Source organism: Vidua macroura, chromosome 4 (assembly GCF_024509145.1).
Source record: "Vidua macroura isolate BioBank_ID:100142 chromosome 4, ASM2450914v1, whole genome shotgun sequence".
Taxonomy (NCBI): Eukaryota; Metazoa; Chordata; class Aves; order Passeriformes; family Viduidae; genus Vidua; species Vidua macroura.
The window spans coordinates 50,047,444-50,066,219 of record NC_071574.1 but is presented as its reverse complement, the minus strand read 5'-3'; the positions used below and the strand labels follow the sequence as shown (position 1 = coordinate 50,066,219).

At 36.9% G+C, this 18,776-nt stretch overlaps 1 protein-coding gene across 3 annotated transcripts in view; it reads left to right on the top strand.

Moving 5' to 3' along the window:
• SLC30A9 (solute carrier family 30 member 9) overlaps positions 1 to 10,714 on the top strand; it is a 31,789-nt gene extending 21,075 nt beyond the window's left edge. For all 3 annotated transcript variants that reach the window (XM_053976124.1, XM_053976126.1, XM_053976125.1), the window contains exons 16-18: positions 43 to 172; positions 2,839 to 2,952; positions 4,444 to 10,714. In XM_053976124.1, coding sequence (XP_053832099.1) covers positions 43 to 172; positions 2,839 to 2,952; positions 4,444 to 4,488 — 289 coding nt within the window. In that variant the 3' untranslated portion in view covers positions 4,489 to 10,714. The remainder of the gene's footprint in view (positions 1 to 42; positions 173 to 2,838; positions 2,953 to 4,443) is intronic.
• Positions 10,715 to 18,776: the final 8,062 nt, after the last annotated feature.

The window sequence follows — 18,776 nt, the reverse complement described above, 5'->3', positions numbered from 1 at the left end:
TTATGTTGTTTTACATTGCCTTTAAAAATGTATGTGTTTCAGAGCAATTCATGATGTTAAAGCCACAGACATGGGAATGAGCAAAGTGAGATTCAAGGCAGAAGTAGACTTTGATGGACGTGTGGTTACTCGGTCTTACCTGGAAAAACAAGATATTGAACAGCTGCTACAAGTATGTAGAAAAAATTGCTTTTGTAACCCCCAATATTTGATACTTACTTTCCAATTTCAAGTACCTCTAAACCCAAGACTTGCAAATGGATGAGATACATTTCACTTCTTCTTTTGAAAAGTTGCAGATGTTCTTACTTTAGTAAGTGTTTTAAATGCACTTAGAGAGAACTGTATTATGTGCTGCTGAAAAAGACCTACATTTGGCCTGAGAAGGAGGAAGGTAGATTTTTTAATTCATTACCTTTGAGATTGGCTCAGGTGGTCAAAGCCAAGTGCTAATAATGCCAAGGTTGTGTATTTGCTCCCTGCACTGGCCATTCATATAAATGTTGGAGTAAATAACCCTTGTGTGTCACTTCCACTCTCAATATTCTATGATTCTGTGATTTTTTTTTCGTTAGAAAATACAGATTTGTAACAATAAAGAAATGATGAGAACATAATTCTTCCAATACATTTATTGAATTACAAGATCTGCAGTTAAAACTAGAAGCTTGTCACCTGCAAATAGGCATCTGTTTTGGCAGAGCCATGTGCCCTGGGTGTTGGTGATGCTGGGGTTCACAGGTCCAGTCGTTCAGACTCAGTGTGAATATGGATTGCCTGCATCACATGATTTAGCATGTCAATGATGTTTAAGAATTAACCATCCTTTAGTCTCAGTCTCTGATTTCAGTGTAGTTCAGAGTAGCTTTTCTTAAGCCCTCTTTTCAAGACTGAACTTTTCTCTGCTGTATTCTATATGGCAGAACTATGAACTATGAAGAAAATAATTATTTATCTAAATTAAAAGGAGAGCTTTAAGTGAGAAAAATGTTTTGACAAGACAGTGCTTTTGTTTTCACTGGTACCTTTCTTATGTACATTTGTTTGTTTACAAAATTTCTTTCTTTTCTACCTTTTCAAAATGAAATACAGATGTCTGCATTTTGTCTGTCCATTAAGCAAGGACTTGGAAGTTATGTTTACTTTAAAACTTTACATTGCAATTTTAAAAATCATTAGTCAGTATCCCAGTTTTAAAAACATGTTAATGTCAAAATAAGAATTAGGTATGTGTATGTATAGTGCAATATGTGGTCTGTTCATATACTGGATTTCAATTTAATACATTTTTTGATAGGTAGAGTGCTATCAGCTGTGTACCACTGAGACACTGCAACTTTGCCTGGTTTTAGATTGCCAATTGCTTTGCTGTTGCAGTTTTTAGTATTAGTCTTCTTTCCAAGGCTTTCTTAGCTTTTATTCTTTACCTGCTATTCCCTTTGGCAATTGCATACAACCTCCACTAGTTCTTACAATACTTGGAGTATTGTTGGGAAAGATCTTCCTGATTGATTCTAGGTTTCAGTAGGCTTCAGCCATCTGAAGTCAAAGGCAGACAGTGTGCTTGCCTTTTGACCTGTACTTTTTCAAATAAGCAGCTCATTCAACTAGCACTGCTGTCAATGTTATTCTTTCCACAGTTGTGAAATATTTGTTGAAATGCTGTCATTTAGATTACCTTGGTTTTTTTACTTGTTAGACTTGCTGTTATTGTAGTCATGGATTATTGTGGTTCAGATATGTTTTAAGCTTACTCAATTGCATTATTCTTCAGCTTTAAAGTAGTGAGAAGGGAAAAGAAGTTGTATGTACTTGTATGCAAGAAGAATTAGTTGTTTCATAATTTGTGACTTTTTGCAATAACCTATTTATCCTAAACATACTGCAGCTGAGATAAACTACAGGACAAATGGCTTCCAGACAGGTTGGTGTGAGACCTCTAAGGAAAGCTGATAGCTTTAAACTGAAAGGTGATAGACATAAAGTAGATATAAGAAAAAATTCTTTACTGTGGTGGCCAGAATGGTGAGACACTGGAACAGGTTGCCTAGAGAAGTTGTGGATGCCCCATCCCTTGAAGTGTTTAGGGCCAGGTTGGATAGGGCCCTGAGTAAGCTGGTGTGGCAGAAAGTGTCCCTGCCCATGGCAGTGGGGGAGCAACTAGATGATCTTTAAGGCCCTTTCTGACCCAAACCATTGTATGATTCTATGGTGATACTGTAGTACCTGCTTTGGTGATCCTGATGTCTGTGGTTTTTTGGAGGATGGAGTTCAACATCCTGTCTTCCTTAATCTCATTCCTTCCATTTCTTATGCTGTTGGTTTCTTAGTCTGAGTTCCTGTCAACTATCTTCAAGTTTCTGATGTTATGGAGGAATCATATTTACAGCAGCATTTGTCGTAATCCTTGTGGACTTTCAGATGGGTTGGTTATGTGATGCCCAGAGTAGACAGTGTAATGGAATAGCAAGAATGTAGAAAATGGAGAAAGAATAGATGGGGATACCCTGCTCTGCCTTGCTGTGAGAAATACCTCAGAAATTAGATTCTCTAAACTTATTTGGAAAGTTAAGGAGGAAATCAATTGAAGATAGAAGAAGGTTTTGTATTAAATGCAGGTGTAATGACAGAGCCAGCTGTTTTCATCAAATAGATGCCACTCTTCTGTGTCTTTGAGACACAAGAACAGATGATGTTTTGAGAGCAAATGGCAGAAGCTGAAGTGTTTTGTTTATGGTTTTTTTTTCCTCCCCCTTGAAATATGTCAAGACCCTCTGGAGTGTTATTCCTTTATTTTCTTTTTCTCATCTCAATCTCTTAAATTTAATTTCTTCCTAGGAAATTCAGCAAGTGAAAACCCTTGAAGAATTAGAAGCCTTTATGCTAAAGCATGGTGAGAATATCGTTGACACACTAGGAGCTGAAGTAGACAGACTTGAGAAGGACCTGAAGGTAAATTTAACTGCTTATTAGTGAGTGCTTATTCTGTGATATATTTTAAACAATATTTCTGCATCTGGTTTCTGGGATTTCATTTGTAAATATGAGAGAGGGAAGGAAGTTGATATTACAAATGCAGATTTTCTTGTTGTAGTATTATTATCTGAGTTCTGACCACCAGAAAATCCTTACTTTGCCACTGGTCCATTTGTTAAATTTTTTGTTCCATTTTATACCAACATAGAACAAATTTTCATTCAATTGCCCTGAATGTGTCTTTTTTACTGTATTCTCACAATGCCAGACTATTTATAGGCTGTTGAATTCTGTTTTGGTTGTAAAAAAGTAATTTTTTTTTGTTTTAAACTGGTTCTTAGAATTGTATCAAATAATTCTTAGAATTGTATCAAATATGTATGGGAGTGCTGTTCAACATCTTTCACTCCTGTTGAATCTGTACGGTGTTTATTTTACTTTACAAAAGCCTCTCAGCTGTCTTATCATTTTTTTTCATTCTGCAATTTAAATATCTTCTGGCTGATGCAAGAAAGGGTTGTTCCTATTTTTAATTTTGTAAGTATGTTGTGGCTGTCAGTCTTACCTTCCTGGTATGAATTCAAAACTACAAGTGTACTGACCCTCAGAAAAATGCAGTCCTGCCATGACTGTTCCTTCTGGCCATGAGACACTACTCAAGAGCATGTCTGTTCTTGCTTGTTGTATTTCATAAATATTCTTGTTTAAGTGTCTATCCATAGGGTTGTCCTGTTTAAGAATCAAAATATTATTTTTGATTTTAATTGCACCATCTGAATCAGTTTTTCATGCATGGTTTTTGAGGAGGAGGAACATGCCTAATTTTTTGATAAACATGGATACTACTTTTTGGTCTAGGCATATATATAGTGATTGTGTTGGTATTGAATATGCTTTACTAAATATACTAGTCAGGTTTACATGCTGGATGTCTTTGAAGTCATGACTTTCTCATGGATTGTACAATTTATGTAATGATGATAACATATTTCTGTAATATCAGAAAATGCATATTTCTTAATAGAAACAGTGTTCTGAATCTTTATAAATAGCTTCAGTGGCATAGAACAAATTATTTCAGCAATCTTACCCATTATTCAGAAAAGTATCTGTTAAAACTTTAAGAAAGTGAGATGTGTATATATATTTGTATCTGAACAGTTTTATATAAAACTCTACTTGTTAAAATTGAGAGCTCCTCCATACTTTATAAAGCATAAGAACTAATTTATCCATGATGTTGAAAAGTATTTATCAAATAAAAAGATGACTTAGCCTTCCAAAAATGCCTTATAATATGGACAATGTTTATTGAAACTCTTCCTCATTTTAAAATAGTCCCTATATTACCCAAAAAGGGGATTTGTTATCCAGTTGACAACATCATACCAGAAACACGTTACTTGTACCCGTATGCAAAAATGTATTTGAATATTTTCAATACATTGTTTTTAAATTTTATTTCAGCAACGAAATCCTGATGTTCGTCATGTGGATTTGGAGATACTGTAGACTTGAACAGGAGAAATCTTCAGGTTGCTACCCTTGTGGAAAGAAGTCATGTAAAGGGCTGAAAAGCTTCTGAGATTGCAGTGACCTCAGCACCATACCTCGCTTCCTTTGCTGTAGGCTTCCTGGACTGTTAGCACTGCTTCTGTTTCTGGAAGAGCGCTAGACTTGCAGACAAAAATTCCCATGGAAAAATCAGTTTCAAAAAGCTACTTGAGTTAAATTCCACAGGAGAGTCTGCCCAAGTGTATTCACTGCGATTCAGAACTTACAACTTGAGGTTTGGTTAGGCAAATACAGCTGCCTGAAACTATACAACACATGTAGTTTTTCCATTTGTGTCCCTTTGCAGTCTGTTTGCACTTCTTTAGTTTCTTTCAAGATATCATTAAAGGTTCTTGGGAGATATTAAGATTAGATAGGAAGAGTTTGTTCCAGTGGAACCTGCCAACCTTAAATTGTAATATTTCAACTGTGTGATTGTTTCACAGTTTTTCTTTTCTATGAGATAAATTGTTTCATATGGGCGCTGGCCTTATCTCAAGTCCCATGACCTGGAAACCTGCTTTTTGCCACCATTACAACTGCACTTCAGGAAAACAAGGCTTTTCACCTTAGAGGAGCCACCTGTATGGTTCAGCCAGAGTACACTGAGTTACTGTGAAAAATTACTGTGTACAAATTTCAGTGCACTTCCTCTCTTTAAATTTTGGTTTTCTTCCCTACTTTAACACTTGTTTTCTTATTTGTAAGTATCTTCAGATGTGATCTGGGAGATATTTATGGTAGTGCTTATTAAAAGTTACCTGGCATTTTTGGCTTTTTATATTTTAATAGACTCTATTGCCAGATATGGTCCTTGCTAGAAGATATGAGAGATATAGCTGGAATATATAATAGTAAAAAATGTCTATTTATAATTAAACAAATGAATACATTGCATTTTTAATTTATTTGACTTCAGATAGTACCTGAATTCAAAACCACTTACTCTGAATTTTTGTATAACTTGACCTTGCTTGTTTGGGAAAGTAGAGTAATTCTATGAGTGGTCCTCAACAATCCAGAGATAAGTGATTAGTTTGTAACTTGGAAATGTGAAATTCTAGATCTGTGTACAATTGTCTCAAGGCTTTCTGCAGTAGATACTCAAGTTGTACCAGATTCCTTGAGACCCAGTCTTTATTAATAAGGCCATGAGTACTGAACATGCAAGTTGAAATATAAGTGAAATAACCATATTTAAGTAGCACTGAGGAAAAGTCTTTATGCACTTTAATGTAAAATAAGATTTGCTCGTGGTGACAGGTGGTAATAAGACCATCCTAGTAACTCAGTTGCTGAGTAATAGCTGAATTGCTGAAAGAAGAAATGTTGACATGAAACACAAGTCTTCAAAAATCAATTTAAGATTCTATTATAAGCATTGCAGCAAATAATTGTGGAGACCAATATGTACAGATTTGACTAAACGCATTTTAGATATTTTTTTCATACTAGGTGTCACTTTACCAGTGAACAATGAGAATTTAAAATAACATGCCTTTTTGACAACTGCAAAGCACTTTGCATGCTGGTCATTTTAAGTAAAAAAACATTCCAGAGTTAAGTTACAGATGGGGCTTCACATACAATAATTGTGGGATTTTCCATAATCCTTATTCACTGGTGGCTGCTTTATAGCATATTACCTTATTATGGCTAATTCAAAAGAAGGCTTACTTTATCTAGTTTTCTCCTATTGTAAAACTAGTTAGTATATTTAAGCCTGATGATTTAAAATGCAGTTTAAAGGTAATTTGGAAGTTTCCCATATCAAATAAATAAGGCATATTTTTAGCACATGATAAATAATTTATCTTTCTCCGCGCCCTTCTATGTAAAATTCATCTCATCTCAGTATGCACTCTCCTGGTATTAGTCTTATTCATGAAGAGCACTGGAACCTGGTAACGTGTAACATGTTTTCTTCTCCCTGGAATATCTATATGGATTTTGAATTTGAATAAACACATTAATAAACCAGTTATTTCAGAAATCAAAAACCTGAAGAGAAGTGAAACTGGGAAAATGTTCTTCCTGCAGAGGTTAGTGAAGACAGCCAATGTGATCCAAGTGGTTTGCATGCTGGAATTACTGATGAATGAATAGTGTCAGTGTGCACTTTGCAGGGTAGAACTTTCCCTGCAAGGTTAGTAAATATTATCTCAATAGCAAAGTGTTCCTGTATCATTTTCAAGAGGCGGTACGAGCTTATGTTGTTACAAGCCATCTGCTCCAAAAGCCTATAAAAATGGTTTTTTATTCATTGCAGATGTAATTAATCTGAATTCTGATCTTAGTTTCCTTATTTGAGTCAGAAGAATGCCCATTCACACCTTTTGTTTATATACCAAGATAGAATTGAGTTCCTTGTCTCCCAGTTACTTTACTGATTATAGCATCACAGTATGTTAAATTCAACATGCCAGGACTTGAGTGGTTTTAGGTACATTACTGTTGACCAGTCTGAGGACCCAGTTCCATTTTTTAAAGTGACCTGGATGGTGATGTACTACAAAAAGGCAGGCAGACTGGTTTTGGCAGTACCTTGTGAGTTTACATGTCATGCAGTTGGATGGAAGTACTGATTCATTGAGCCTGCCAGGTTGGAAAAGAATAGTAATTCCAAACTGTTACATTTTAGTTTATGTTATAATTTGCAAATTGTTTTTAACAGATATGACGTTTTTACTGCTTTTTTTTCTTTAACTGTCTTTATAGTCAAAATTTTGAGGTAATGTGGGTCCACAACTTAGTTTACTTTTGTTTTAATGTTATTGAGGAAAATAATTAGCTAATAAATTTACATTTACATGATAGAGTCCTCAGATTAAAGAACTGTACATGTGTGGAGGAGTGAATTTTTCTTTATCACAAATGCAATTTCAAAATGGGGTTTTTTACATACTTTAAGGAAAATAAGTGAGGATTTACCTAACAATAAAGTTATATTCTAGGATTTTTTTCAGTTAAGGTGTGGTGTTTTAAAATAATTTACTTCTGTAGACTGGCCTTGCAGGTTCTATTTTTTCAAATTTTGTTCAAAGTATGGGTGCCCTCTCTGCTTTGTGGAAGATTTCTTACATGATGTGCAGTGACTCATAATTCTGTAAAACTTAAAATGTTTGAAAAACTTGTCTTAGTGTTCCAATACACTGAATGATCTTAATGTATTTGAAGTCCAAATTTGCTAGATACTAATAATATGTTTTTCTATAGAATATTTTTTTTCCATAAAAGATAAAATTTTGAAGTGATTATCTTTCCCCCAGCAATGAACTTCAAGTCTAAATTGTCTCCATTATACACTGGAATTCAGCATTTGATGTGGTGTCCCTTTCCCCCTCCACTTTTACAGCATTTTTTAAGGATACAGTTGTAGTAGTAAACACCCTGGTGGATTACTGTATTACAGGGACTCTTTGGTGGTTTGTGTTCTGGTCCAGAAGTAGTGGGGGAAACACATTTTTTAAGGACAAGTTTGCATCCTTTATTCCCTGTGACTCATCCTTGAACTGAAGGCTTTTTAGACGTCTTCCTTGAATTTCCACACAGATTTTATTGCTTTTTTAAAATGACTCTTACTTTTAGAGAAAGAAGCTATTATGAACATCTTACATTTTTAAAAGCAGGGCTGAATTCTACTCTTGGTCTGTGAATTTTGTACTGTACTTCTTGTTCATTAATAGTTGAGAATAATGATTACTGTTTTGAAAGCTACAAACCATGTTAGCCAAAACCAAGTTTTCTGATTCTGTCAGGTTCTTTTTCAGCTGTATCTGGAGACTCAGTTTTTGAGAGATTTCTAGTGCCCCCTCTTTGATAAAAGGAGAGTGCAGGAATGTTTTTAGGTATGTTTTGTCTAGGTTATACATTGATTGCAGTCCTGTGTCCTCTTTATTTGTAATAAATTTAGCTGTTTTTTCTTTTTTCTGTAACAAAGGAAAAATATACTTTATAGAAGTATCTCTAATAGTGATGAGTACATCAAATACAGTCTTCATGCAAAGACTTTTTATGCCCTTGTCTATTCAAAGTGTGGCAATCTTTGAAAATTGTCAATGAAGTAATCCTTTTTATAAACTTGACTTAGATGTTTTCCTTACAGAGAAAACCAGAGCACCATATTGTTTAAGATTTGAAAAAAAAAAAAAAAAGTGTTTCCTTTTATGGTCATATGTTCTTGAGGCATTTTGGCATGGTAGAATAATGGATGAATATTGACTCCTGTACAAAACCTGCCCTTCTGTGCATACCTAAAGGCTTACAGAAGTGAATATAAAATGACAGTGTGCTTTTTTCCTTCTAGCTTAAGTGTTGTGCTGCTTCTATTCTTATTGTTGGCTCTGAATAGAGAGTACCACTAACATCTCTCTTGCATATCATACCTGCATAATGTAAATGAGAAGTTGAGATGTACCAAAAAGATTTTTTTTAATAGGGGGTTTGCATAGCTTAAGTAATTTTTCCTTTCTTGTTAGTGAGACACAAATCATTAAGATCAAAAGTAGACTGTATTGCATAAAAAATGAAATAGGAATCCAGGCTCTAAAGCACAATAGTTCAATTTTTGAAAAGTATGTCCTTTGAGGAAAATAAAATGGAAGCTGTAAGTGGATGTATGGTCTATAGAAACTGCAATCAGTCAGGCTTTGCTGAAGCAAAAGAAATTAAACTAAAAGTATATGATTAAACGAAAAAAATCCAAGGAAGGAAAAGACCCAAGACATTGAGCACCTGGAAATAGGAAAGGATGAAAATCATCTAAAAAACTTGTCCAGAAATAAGAAATAATGATTGGAGAAGTAAAGAACAGTAAGAAATTATATTTGATTAGAATGTACAAAATTAGGTAGGATGATGTTTTCTTTCTTTTACCAATATTCTGATAGTTGGGTAATTCTTCCAGCAAAAGCTTTTTTTTTCCTATACTGAAAATCAGAGCCTCTGTCTAATTATGTCCTGATATGGTGTTCAGCCTTGCAGGTACAAACCTATTTGTCCACTGAAAACTGCTAAGGGTGATGTTGTAATCTCAGTTTTTGTTGGTGAGGTGTGTTTGGTAAGTAGAGGGTGAGTAATGTTATTTGTGGAAGTGGGAGCTGGAGTGAATTAAAGAGAAAATTAATTGATTCTTTTAGAAAGAAGATGACTGAAGCACCATACTGAATGTGATGTGGGAAAAGAAGTGCTCTGTTGTAAAGTCTACAGAATTCTTGCAGTGGACTGTAGTGATTGATGAATACATTAGTCTTTATTTTTCAATTTACTGAGATGTCTGTGGATAAGCAAGATTTCTAATTAAATCACATCCTGAAAAGGAGATAAAACATTCAAAATGTAATGTGAAAAGGATGTATGTTTTTAAAATACCACAGACACTATAGCACAGTATAGTGCTATAGTATACAGAAAATATTCTGTATTATGTAGGGCACATGTGGACATTTTTTTCCTGTGTAAATCAAAGCTACCAATTAAAATAAAAGGTTGTGGTTACTTTTTATAAGTGTTACACTAACAGCGAGCCCAGTCAAATTTTTGTATAGCCAGCATTCATAGTTCTGTTCTGAGGTGCCTGTTAAAATAGTGGAATACAGGTCCATAATCTAGCATAAATTTGGTTTTTGTAATCTAAATTACAAAACTAGACTGTTTAAAACTTCTGAGGTTATGATCAGCTGCTTCAAATATGAAGTCAGAAAACAAAAAGAAACAATGCTGTATAAATGATGTAATATAAAGGGGATTTTGTAAGTTTCTCTTCAAATTAAATATGCTGAAGGATTGTGTGAAAAGTGTTCGAAAAATGCCTAAAGTGTTTGGAAAGCATTTTGGCTATTGCCAAGATGGCATTAAATTTGAAAGTCAACAGTGAGGATTTTTCACTCATGGTAGAACTTTCAAAGGGCAATGTCAAAGTCAAAATCCATTTTTCCATGCAATCTTTTAATCAGATTCACCAGTCCCCTCCCCACCCCACGCCTTGCATTTTGGTATATTGGCTTTTTCATTCTGTCTTGGTTACTCCATATTAGTATGGGGCAGTCATTTTGATTTGTGAGGTGTAGACCTTGGAATACTTACCTGCATATGTTCTTTGTTCTGTAATTATACTTGAATTCAGTACATTCTGTATTGTGGCTGGAAGTTGTAATTACTCAGTAAAATGTTACATAGCCAGTAAGGGTCGTGTTCTGTTAATTTAAGCAATTTTATATGTATTGGAAAAGTAAGCAATAACACTGGCTTTAGGCAGCTGATGATTCACTATGTTTCTGAATTCCAATTGCATATAACTATTTTATGGATGCCAAACAAAGGTTCTGTCCATCTCTTTGTGCTAGTTATTCAATCTGCCTTTGTGACACTGGCACACACTGTTCAATAGCATGTGCTGGGTGAAGGAGCAGCATGCCCAGGCTGGCCAAGCTCTGTATTTGTTCTCTGAACCTAACTGGCAACTCTGCCTTTCATCCTATTCACTCCTTGCCCTCAAAAAAGGTGGTTCCTTCCCCAGTACTGGGAAAGCTCGCTCTGCCTGGCTCAGAGGCCCCACTGGCACTGTCTCCAGTTTGGACTACCTGTCCTGATCCAGATGGAAGGATGACATGAAGAAAGGTAGTACTACAGATGGGCTGCATGTCTGTGTGTAGTCAAGGGTACAAAGAATTCCTTGAAGAGGTTGGATTTATGTGTTAGGCTTGCATAGTAACCGTAGTTTCACAATCCCAGCAAAGCTGTCCAAGCCTCTTAAGAAAAGGCTTGAAATTAGTCAGCTTAGAAAAGATTTAATGTACTGTCCGGTACACTTAAGTGCTGCTTCTTATCACTAATACCAATAAAACTGCTTATTTGTCCAGTTATGGGAAGAACTGCTTCTAATTGGGCTAAAAAAAATTATGTGATTGGAAAGAAGAGTCAACAATGTCAGAAATTTGGCTGATGAAGTGGAGAAACTTGAAAAACTGTTTTATGTCTGTATGGTATCACACACTAGAAATAAAAGGGTCAAGCAACATATTGCAGGAGGCTATGCACTGTATGTCTTTATTGCTAACAATGTTTCATGTCACAGTTAAGAGACTCCCTTTCTCAAGGGAAATTTGTTGGATTCCTATGGTTTTGTTGTGCTTTTTTTTTTTTTCCTCTCTAATGAACCAAATAGCACAAGATCCACCTGAGCTGAGAAGTGACAGACTTGAGGGCCTCATCTCTTGTCTATTTGAGGTCAAGTTCAAATACTGGGCTGTCTTTGGGCTGTTGGAATAACCAAGCAAGTGGTCTCAGCCACTTCAAAAGAAGGAGAGAGCTCTATCATTTCACATAATGTAACCTGGAATCTTCAAAATGCTTTATTTGCTGTCTGTGCCATTGCAAAATAATTGTGTTAAATTGGGGGTAGTGGCTTGAAGTGGGACCTTGCAGTCAGCTGGTTGAAGGTGATCATAAAAGTCCCATTCAAGAAGGAGATCTGTCTGTCTTTGCAAATATTTTATGAGGGACTTATTAAAAGATCATGAAAAGTACACCAACCTTTAGTGTTTGAATTAAACTTTTTTTGAAAACCCTAGGAAAAGGGACATAATTTTTGCTTTCAGAGAAGTTGTGCCAGCTCAGCTCCCAGTAAATTACACATATTGATTTACCTAAGCTCTTCATGATTTTTTTTTTTTTTAATTTAGACTTCAGTTCTGATGCTGAACTGGGGCTTAGTAAAATCTTTTATAGGTTCTCTTTCTGACACCTGAGGTGACTGAAATGTTATACACTGCTCTAGTGTAAACTGATATTCAGTGTTTTAGAGAAGTATTTTTTTACCTCAAATACTGATTGAACAGCAGTTTACCATTAAATCAGGCTACTCTGGATACACAAAGCATTAAGGTTAGGGTTAAATGTGGGGGTTTTCTTTTTCTCCAAGGCAGTCATTAAAAAAATCCATCTTGAATTTGATGCACATAAAAATGCATTTGTATATGAACCTCTGTCTCTGCATGATGTAATTGTATGTAAATATCTTTGGCTGCGGATTTGTACTCACTGATGTTTCTCATGAAAGACAACTTTCTCAGCATCTCAGCAAAAATTAAAAATTAAATACTGTGAAAAAAAGATGCTAATGAATTTCAACAACTTGGAAAACTTGAGGCAAGAAAGACTTTCCAGTAAGGCCATGGCTTGAACCTATTCTGCTCCTTTCCCCTTATGCTTTGCACTGATTTCATTGATTTTGACCTTTATTGTAGAATCTCAGTTTCCAGGTGGTTCAAAACAAGGGTTTTAGGTGTAGTAGAATAATTCCAAAATCTGTGTTCCAGGTGCTCCATCTGATGAGTAGGTAGTTGGACACTTCTGGATCATTGAGGGAGATGTGCAGTGGTACTCTGGCTAGCATTTGGTGGGTTTACAAATGTGCCAAGGTCAACTTTCTTCATGGAAATGTCTCAGCCTGGAACGATCTTCCTGATGCTGTAGGTGGGAAAGATGCCCCAGGTGTTTCCTTGACATTCTGTTTGTCAAGAGACTGTGTTGGAACTTGCTTCTCTGCTTCTCTCTATTATCCTTTGGCAAATAAAAATTCCCTCTTTCCTTCAATAAGTAGGTTTTGGCTCTTTGAGGTTCTCACATAATTTTGGAAGAAAATTTGCAGCTTTTCAATCACATTGCTACCAAGCATTTTTGAAAGGTTTAATTAGACTTTTTCTGCTCTACTATTGACCCTATTCCTAAATGGGAACTAAATTTAATATTAACTTTTCTAATGGGAAACTACTTTGAGTCATTAGCAAACCTGTTTCTTTCCATTTTCCTACAAAGACAACCTAGGTTGAGGCAATTATATCTGTCAGATGAGTGGGAAAGTTTAAAGCATTTTTAAGGACAAAAGGGTTTTTTAGCTTTTTCCCAACATTGTTGTTTAAGTTCATGTCAGATTTTTTTTCTCTCAACTTAGCTAATTAATCTGCTGGTGTGGCTTTTTTTTTTTTCCTTAGTGTGATACATTTGCAGTAGAAGCTGCTTTTATACTTCAGAAGGGTCTGTGGAGGAGGGTTTTTGCATTCATAGGGCAAGGTCACATACTGAGATCTGCCAAGTATTCCATAGGGCTCCCTGGTGCAGCAGGGAAGGTTTATCCCTGGAGAGCTGTTTATGTATGAACTCGCTGGGAAATAACCAAGACAGAGCCTCTGATTTAAATAGGCCTGAAGGAGTGGTCAGGTCACATCAGTGGTGTTGGCTTGCTCTGTCAATAACTGAGATTTATGTGATGATTTCCTGGAGCAGTATTCACACTCACCTTGTGCTGAAGCCCTGGGCTACCGTTTATAGTTACCGATGAGCACAAGTAGGAGTCGGGTAGGGAAAGGTGAGTTCTTTTTGAGATATGGAATTCTTTTGGGGATTATGTGCATGTTTCCAAACAGAAACTCACTTTGCAAGCCAGTAGACATTGTATATTTGGCCACGCTGCCTGAGCTAGTGGCAGTCCACTGGCTTCAGTCAGTGCCTCAGCAGAGGGAAGGAGGCAGAGTAAACCCTGCCTAGCTGAACTCTTGAGGACAAGATTTTGCAGCGTGAGTAATCTTATTAAAGTAACATTACAAACACTTTAATAATATGAGCTTGCATGTGAGCTTGTTCAAAGCAAATGAGGTAAAAACTAAATACCTTCATATGCATGAGGTTCAATGTCTGACTTGGACCTTAAAGTTCTCTTCAGGGACATCTTGTGCCTCAGGAGAGATGTAACTGCCAGCATGGGCCATGCTTCTGAGGGCACCAGCACTGCTGCACAGCAGGAGCACAGTTTAGCCATTGCCTTTACCGGTATGTTTAACAGCTATTTAGTGGAAGTGATAAAATGCAACGTTCTTGAATTACACTCCCCATCTGGGCTGCTTGTTCCACTGCAGTTACTTCCCAAGCCTGTTTCTTCCCCAACCCAGGGGTACCTGTTCTGCACCCCTTCTCTCTGCCTGCCCAGGCACTACCTCTCATGCTTATCCCCTTCCAAAAGCCCTGCTGTTAGACCTAATCTCTCTTTTTGAGCTACATAAACCCAAATGCTGCCTTTGGTTCCCTACTTGGGTACTCTTCCTCCCTGCCAGCTTTCCCTGCTGAGTTCCCACCTGTACTTCTCCTTCACCCTGTTTGGTTTACACACAGCCCATCCCTGTTCCCTCTTGCCTCCAGATCTGTCCTCAGACATTTCCAGCCATTGCCCAAAAGTCTGGGAAGTCAAAGTTTTTCAAAGAGAAGCTAATTATAATTTTTTGCAGATGGATTAATACAGATTTTCTACCTCCATTTCTCAGAGTTACCTGAAATTATTTTGGCAGGGAGATTAGTAAACGGCTCTCACTACTTGTGATCTTCACAAAAAAAAAAAAAAAAAAAAAAAAAAAAAAAAAGGCAATAGACTGAAGCCCCTGACCTAGAAAATACTTGCCCAACCCCAGTTAATTTTGCAGCATTGCAGGCACCCAAAAGCACTGTTTTATATTGGTACTATTTGGTAACCATTACTGACACCAGCTGACACCAGCCTGTGGACTGGCCCTGGCTTCACAATCCAGCAACAGTGATTTGCTGTGGTGGATGTTTGTCACTGTAATTCCTCTACAAATTATCTGGAGCCAGGATTTTCTAAAGCATTTAAGAGAACAGGATACATTCAGCCATCACTGGATTCTGAATTAAAATGGGATTTAAACGTCACTGCTTGAAAATCCAGGTTTTAAGATTGCAGATGGGTACTTCCTTTGAATAGTCTTTCTATTTAACCAGCACATAAATCTATGTGGCTATACATTGAGGTGAAAATGATTTATATTATCTTCATACTTGAATTCTTCATAATCTTTTCCTGTGCTTTCTGGTGCTCCATACCAAACAAGCATTTAATGCAAAAGAAAATGCTCTAGCCCTTTATATAAATCTAAAACTTTTAATATGTATTTATAGTGAGACCCAGGTATCATGGCTGTCACACTGACACAAGATTGCCTCTAGAGAAAGAAAGAGACAGGTTAAACAGAGACTAACTTTTATTGTGCATTTTTTATGCAACAGAACAAATGGAACTGGAGGTATGTAGTAATAAAACCAATATTCAAATTAGAATTAACACCTGAAATAGTAAACTGTAGGTAACAAATGTCTTTATAATTAAAAAATATTGACTGTTTAAAAAATTCTCTAAGATTTTATATTCTTTAAAAGAAATGTGTGTTTCCACATAGAAAACAATTCACACATCCTATAGAAATCGTCACAAAAACCTTACTAGTCTATATTACACTATGCACTTTTCTTTTGTACAATATCTGATATAGGTCTATCCCTAACCTGTACTTACTCTACACAGTACAATCATCATAAGAAAGTATTCATAGAATTAACTACACCATAACAATAAAAATATCAGGATTAATGCTTTTTTTAATCACAGTTTCTCCACAAATATTTGTCATAGAAAATATAGCGAAGGCATGTTGGCACAGATGGGCGTGCGGTGCTGCTACACAAAGTTTGAGAGAAGGCAGATACATAAATGACAGTAAGATTAAAGCATATGGAAGGATAAGACAAGAATCTCTATCCTCCTGGGGCTTCCTGGAGTGACATGATAGATAGCAGTTTCCTTCTGTTGCTGGGAGGGGATGTGCTGGCTTATAAAGCACACTGCCTAAATATGGATATCTCCCTCTGCAAGGGCTTATGTGCTATCTATTATTTCAGGTCCCATATCTAACATATTGCAGATATTTAGATGCTTCAATGTGTATGAATTTATAACACCTAATGAACAAATTAACTGCAATAAGTTGTTGTGCAAGGTTTGGGATTTTTAAAATGAAATGTGTGGGTCAAGTGGCCGTGATGGCAATTAAAAACAGACAACTGACAGAAGTTTTTATGCTCTGTTATTTTAAAACAAAACATGAACAAAAACATGAGCTGGTGTTTGTTAATGCCTGTCTGTGACCATGATTCATGTCACTGGCCAGTGCACATAAGCAATTGAGGACAAAATTTTGTTCATAAAGAAAGGTCCAAACCTGCAAAGTCATTTCTACTGCCAAAGTGGCTTTCAGGATGAAATTATACTTTTGGTTATTTTGCACAATGAGAGTAGAGGATTGTGAGTGGTTCCAGGATGCTGGCTATGCTTTTTACACTAAAAATAAAGCTAGGCTTACTATTTATTTCAGCAAATCTTTCAGTTATTAAATGAGAGGTCTGTCCAGTTCAGTAATTCTGTTCTGTGACTGTTAAAAAGTGTTAATATCTCAAACATCATACAATTAAGCATCAAAAAGGAAACCATCACGATGTTTACAAAAATACAGCATGATACACATCGCTGTGGACAAATTTACAGCATAATGTTGACTCACACATTCTGACATGTTTTACCAAATAGTTCTGGCATGTGTCACCACATTAAACATAGACCAGCAAGACTTACACCATCTGAGTAATGTAACATCTTCTATTATAGTTCTTTTTAAAAAAGTGTAAGTTCAACACTGAAAAGCTACTATAGGATATCTGTACTGTGACATTTCTATACACTGAATTTCTCCTCCAGAGGCCACCACGTGGTGTGACCACTCCAAGAAAGTCACCTCCTGCCTGTAATGAAGGAATGCTGTACTAAACCCCTTGGTCTAGTGAGGTCCTGTGTGACTAAACTGCTAGTTGACTTTAAGAAAATAAATTAATTATTCTGGGGCCAGTGAGTACCTTTCAACCCCCTTTCAAAAAAAAAATCACCAAAATTAAAGTGAACTGAGAGGTATTGGACATTTGAGGGCCTAAAGCATATGGGGACTGAGCAAGGTCCTCCCTATGGCAGTGCATGGTGAGCCTGTGTCCCGAGGTGCCCCAGGGCCAGGAGAGAGCTGTCACAAGCACAGGCAAAGGGAGGCAGAGGGCAGGAAGGAGCTCCTGTGTGGGTGCGCTGAACTTGGAGAGACTGCCCCAGCCCTGCAGCCGGGCTGCGACTCGAGGAATACTGCACCCTAGAGAGCCCTTCCTGGTCTCTGAGGAAGGGCCCAGTGCCTCCTGCCTTGCCTGGTACGTGGGGAGAAGGTTGGGAAGAGGAGGAGAAGGGTAAAGGGAGCCATTAGCAGCTACACTTGTGGCTTGCACAAGGCGGTGAGGAAAGCTGGGGCAGTAGGAGAGACGCGTTCAGGAGAGTCAACGCTGATGAGGTAGCACTAAGGGTGGCCAAAAGTGAAGTGAGCTTTCTTCCCAAAAAACAGCTCCCTGTACCTGCCAGCGGGGAAATGTTGCCTCAGGAAGTGCTGGTTCAGGCTGTGGAGGATGCCAACACTGGCCTGAGTGAGCACACAAAGGTAAGGAGATGGAAACACCCTCATGTAGAAAGGAAAGGGCATAATTTCTTTGGCATTGCATGTTTCTGGCGTGGATCAATTTAGAGGGACAGTGGACTCCTAAGCATTTAAAATTAAACTCTTTTTGTGGATTGACTTTTGCTTTTAAAGCTAGTATCTGCTTCCAGTGTTGCACACCATTGTAAATTCTGCTCCAGCTGAATTCTGCCCAGCTCTTTTCTTACAGCTCTCAGTCTGGATCCCATGTCTACTTACTACAAAACACTAAACCAGGTTCTTCTTGCCCAACCCCTCCCTGAATGCAACATTGACCAAAACCAGCACATTGCCTCACCCCTTTCAAGGAATGGATATAAAACATAAATTAAAGTGAAAACAAGAAAAGGCAATTTAAAGCCTCTAAAGCTACATAATATGGCTGCAGAATAGGAACAAAGGAAAATCTGTCTTCTGAAATGGCAATTTGTTTTTAGCAATCTTGTTTTAATGAAAACTGTCATGATCAACTCTAATCCTCTAGAAATCTAGAGAAATATGCTGTCTATCTGATATACAATGCAATTTTTATCTGTTAGAAATGCCTGTTATTGTTCTGGGTCTTTGAAGGATTCTGCTGTTGATGAGTGCTGCTGTTTTACTCGGGAAGCTTAATTTCCTGACAGAGTTGGCTAAGAAAGTCCCTGGATTTTCTGTCTTGTGGGATACTTTAAGGTAGCATTTATAATTATGTTTTCTGTTAGCAAATGGGAAACCACTCTTTTTTTTTTTTTTGTTGTAAGCATGCAGATTTGTACAAATCTCCTAGTCAGGGAAAGCAAATAGCACCCAGCTGTTCTGAGTCCGGGCCTGGGATTGTTATTAATAGGCTGAAGAGATAGTAGC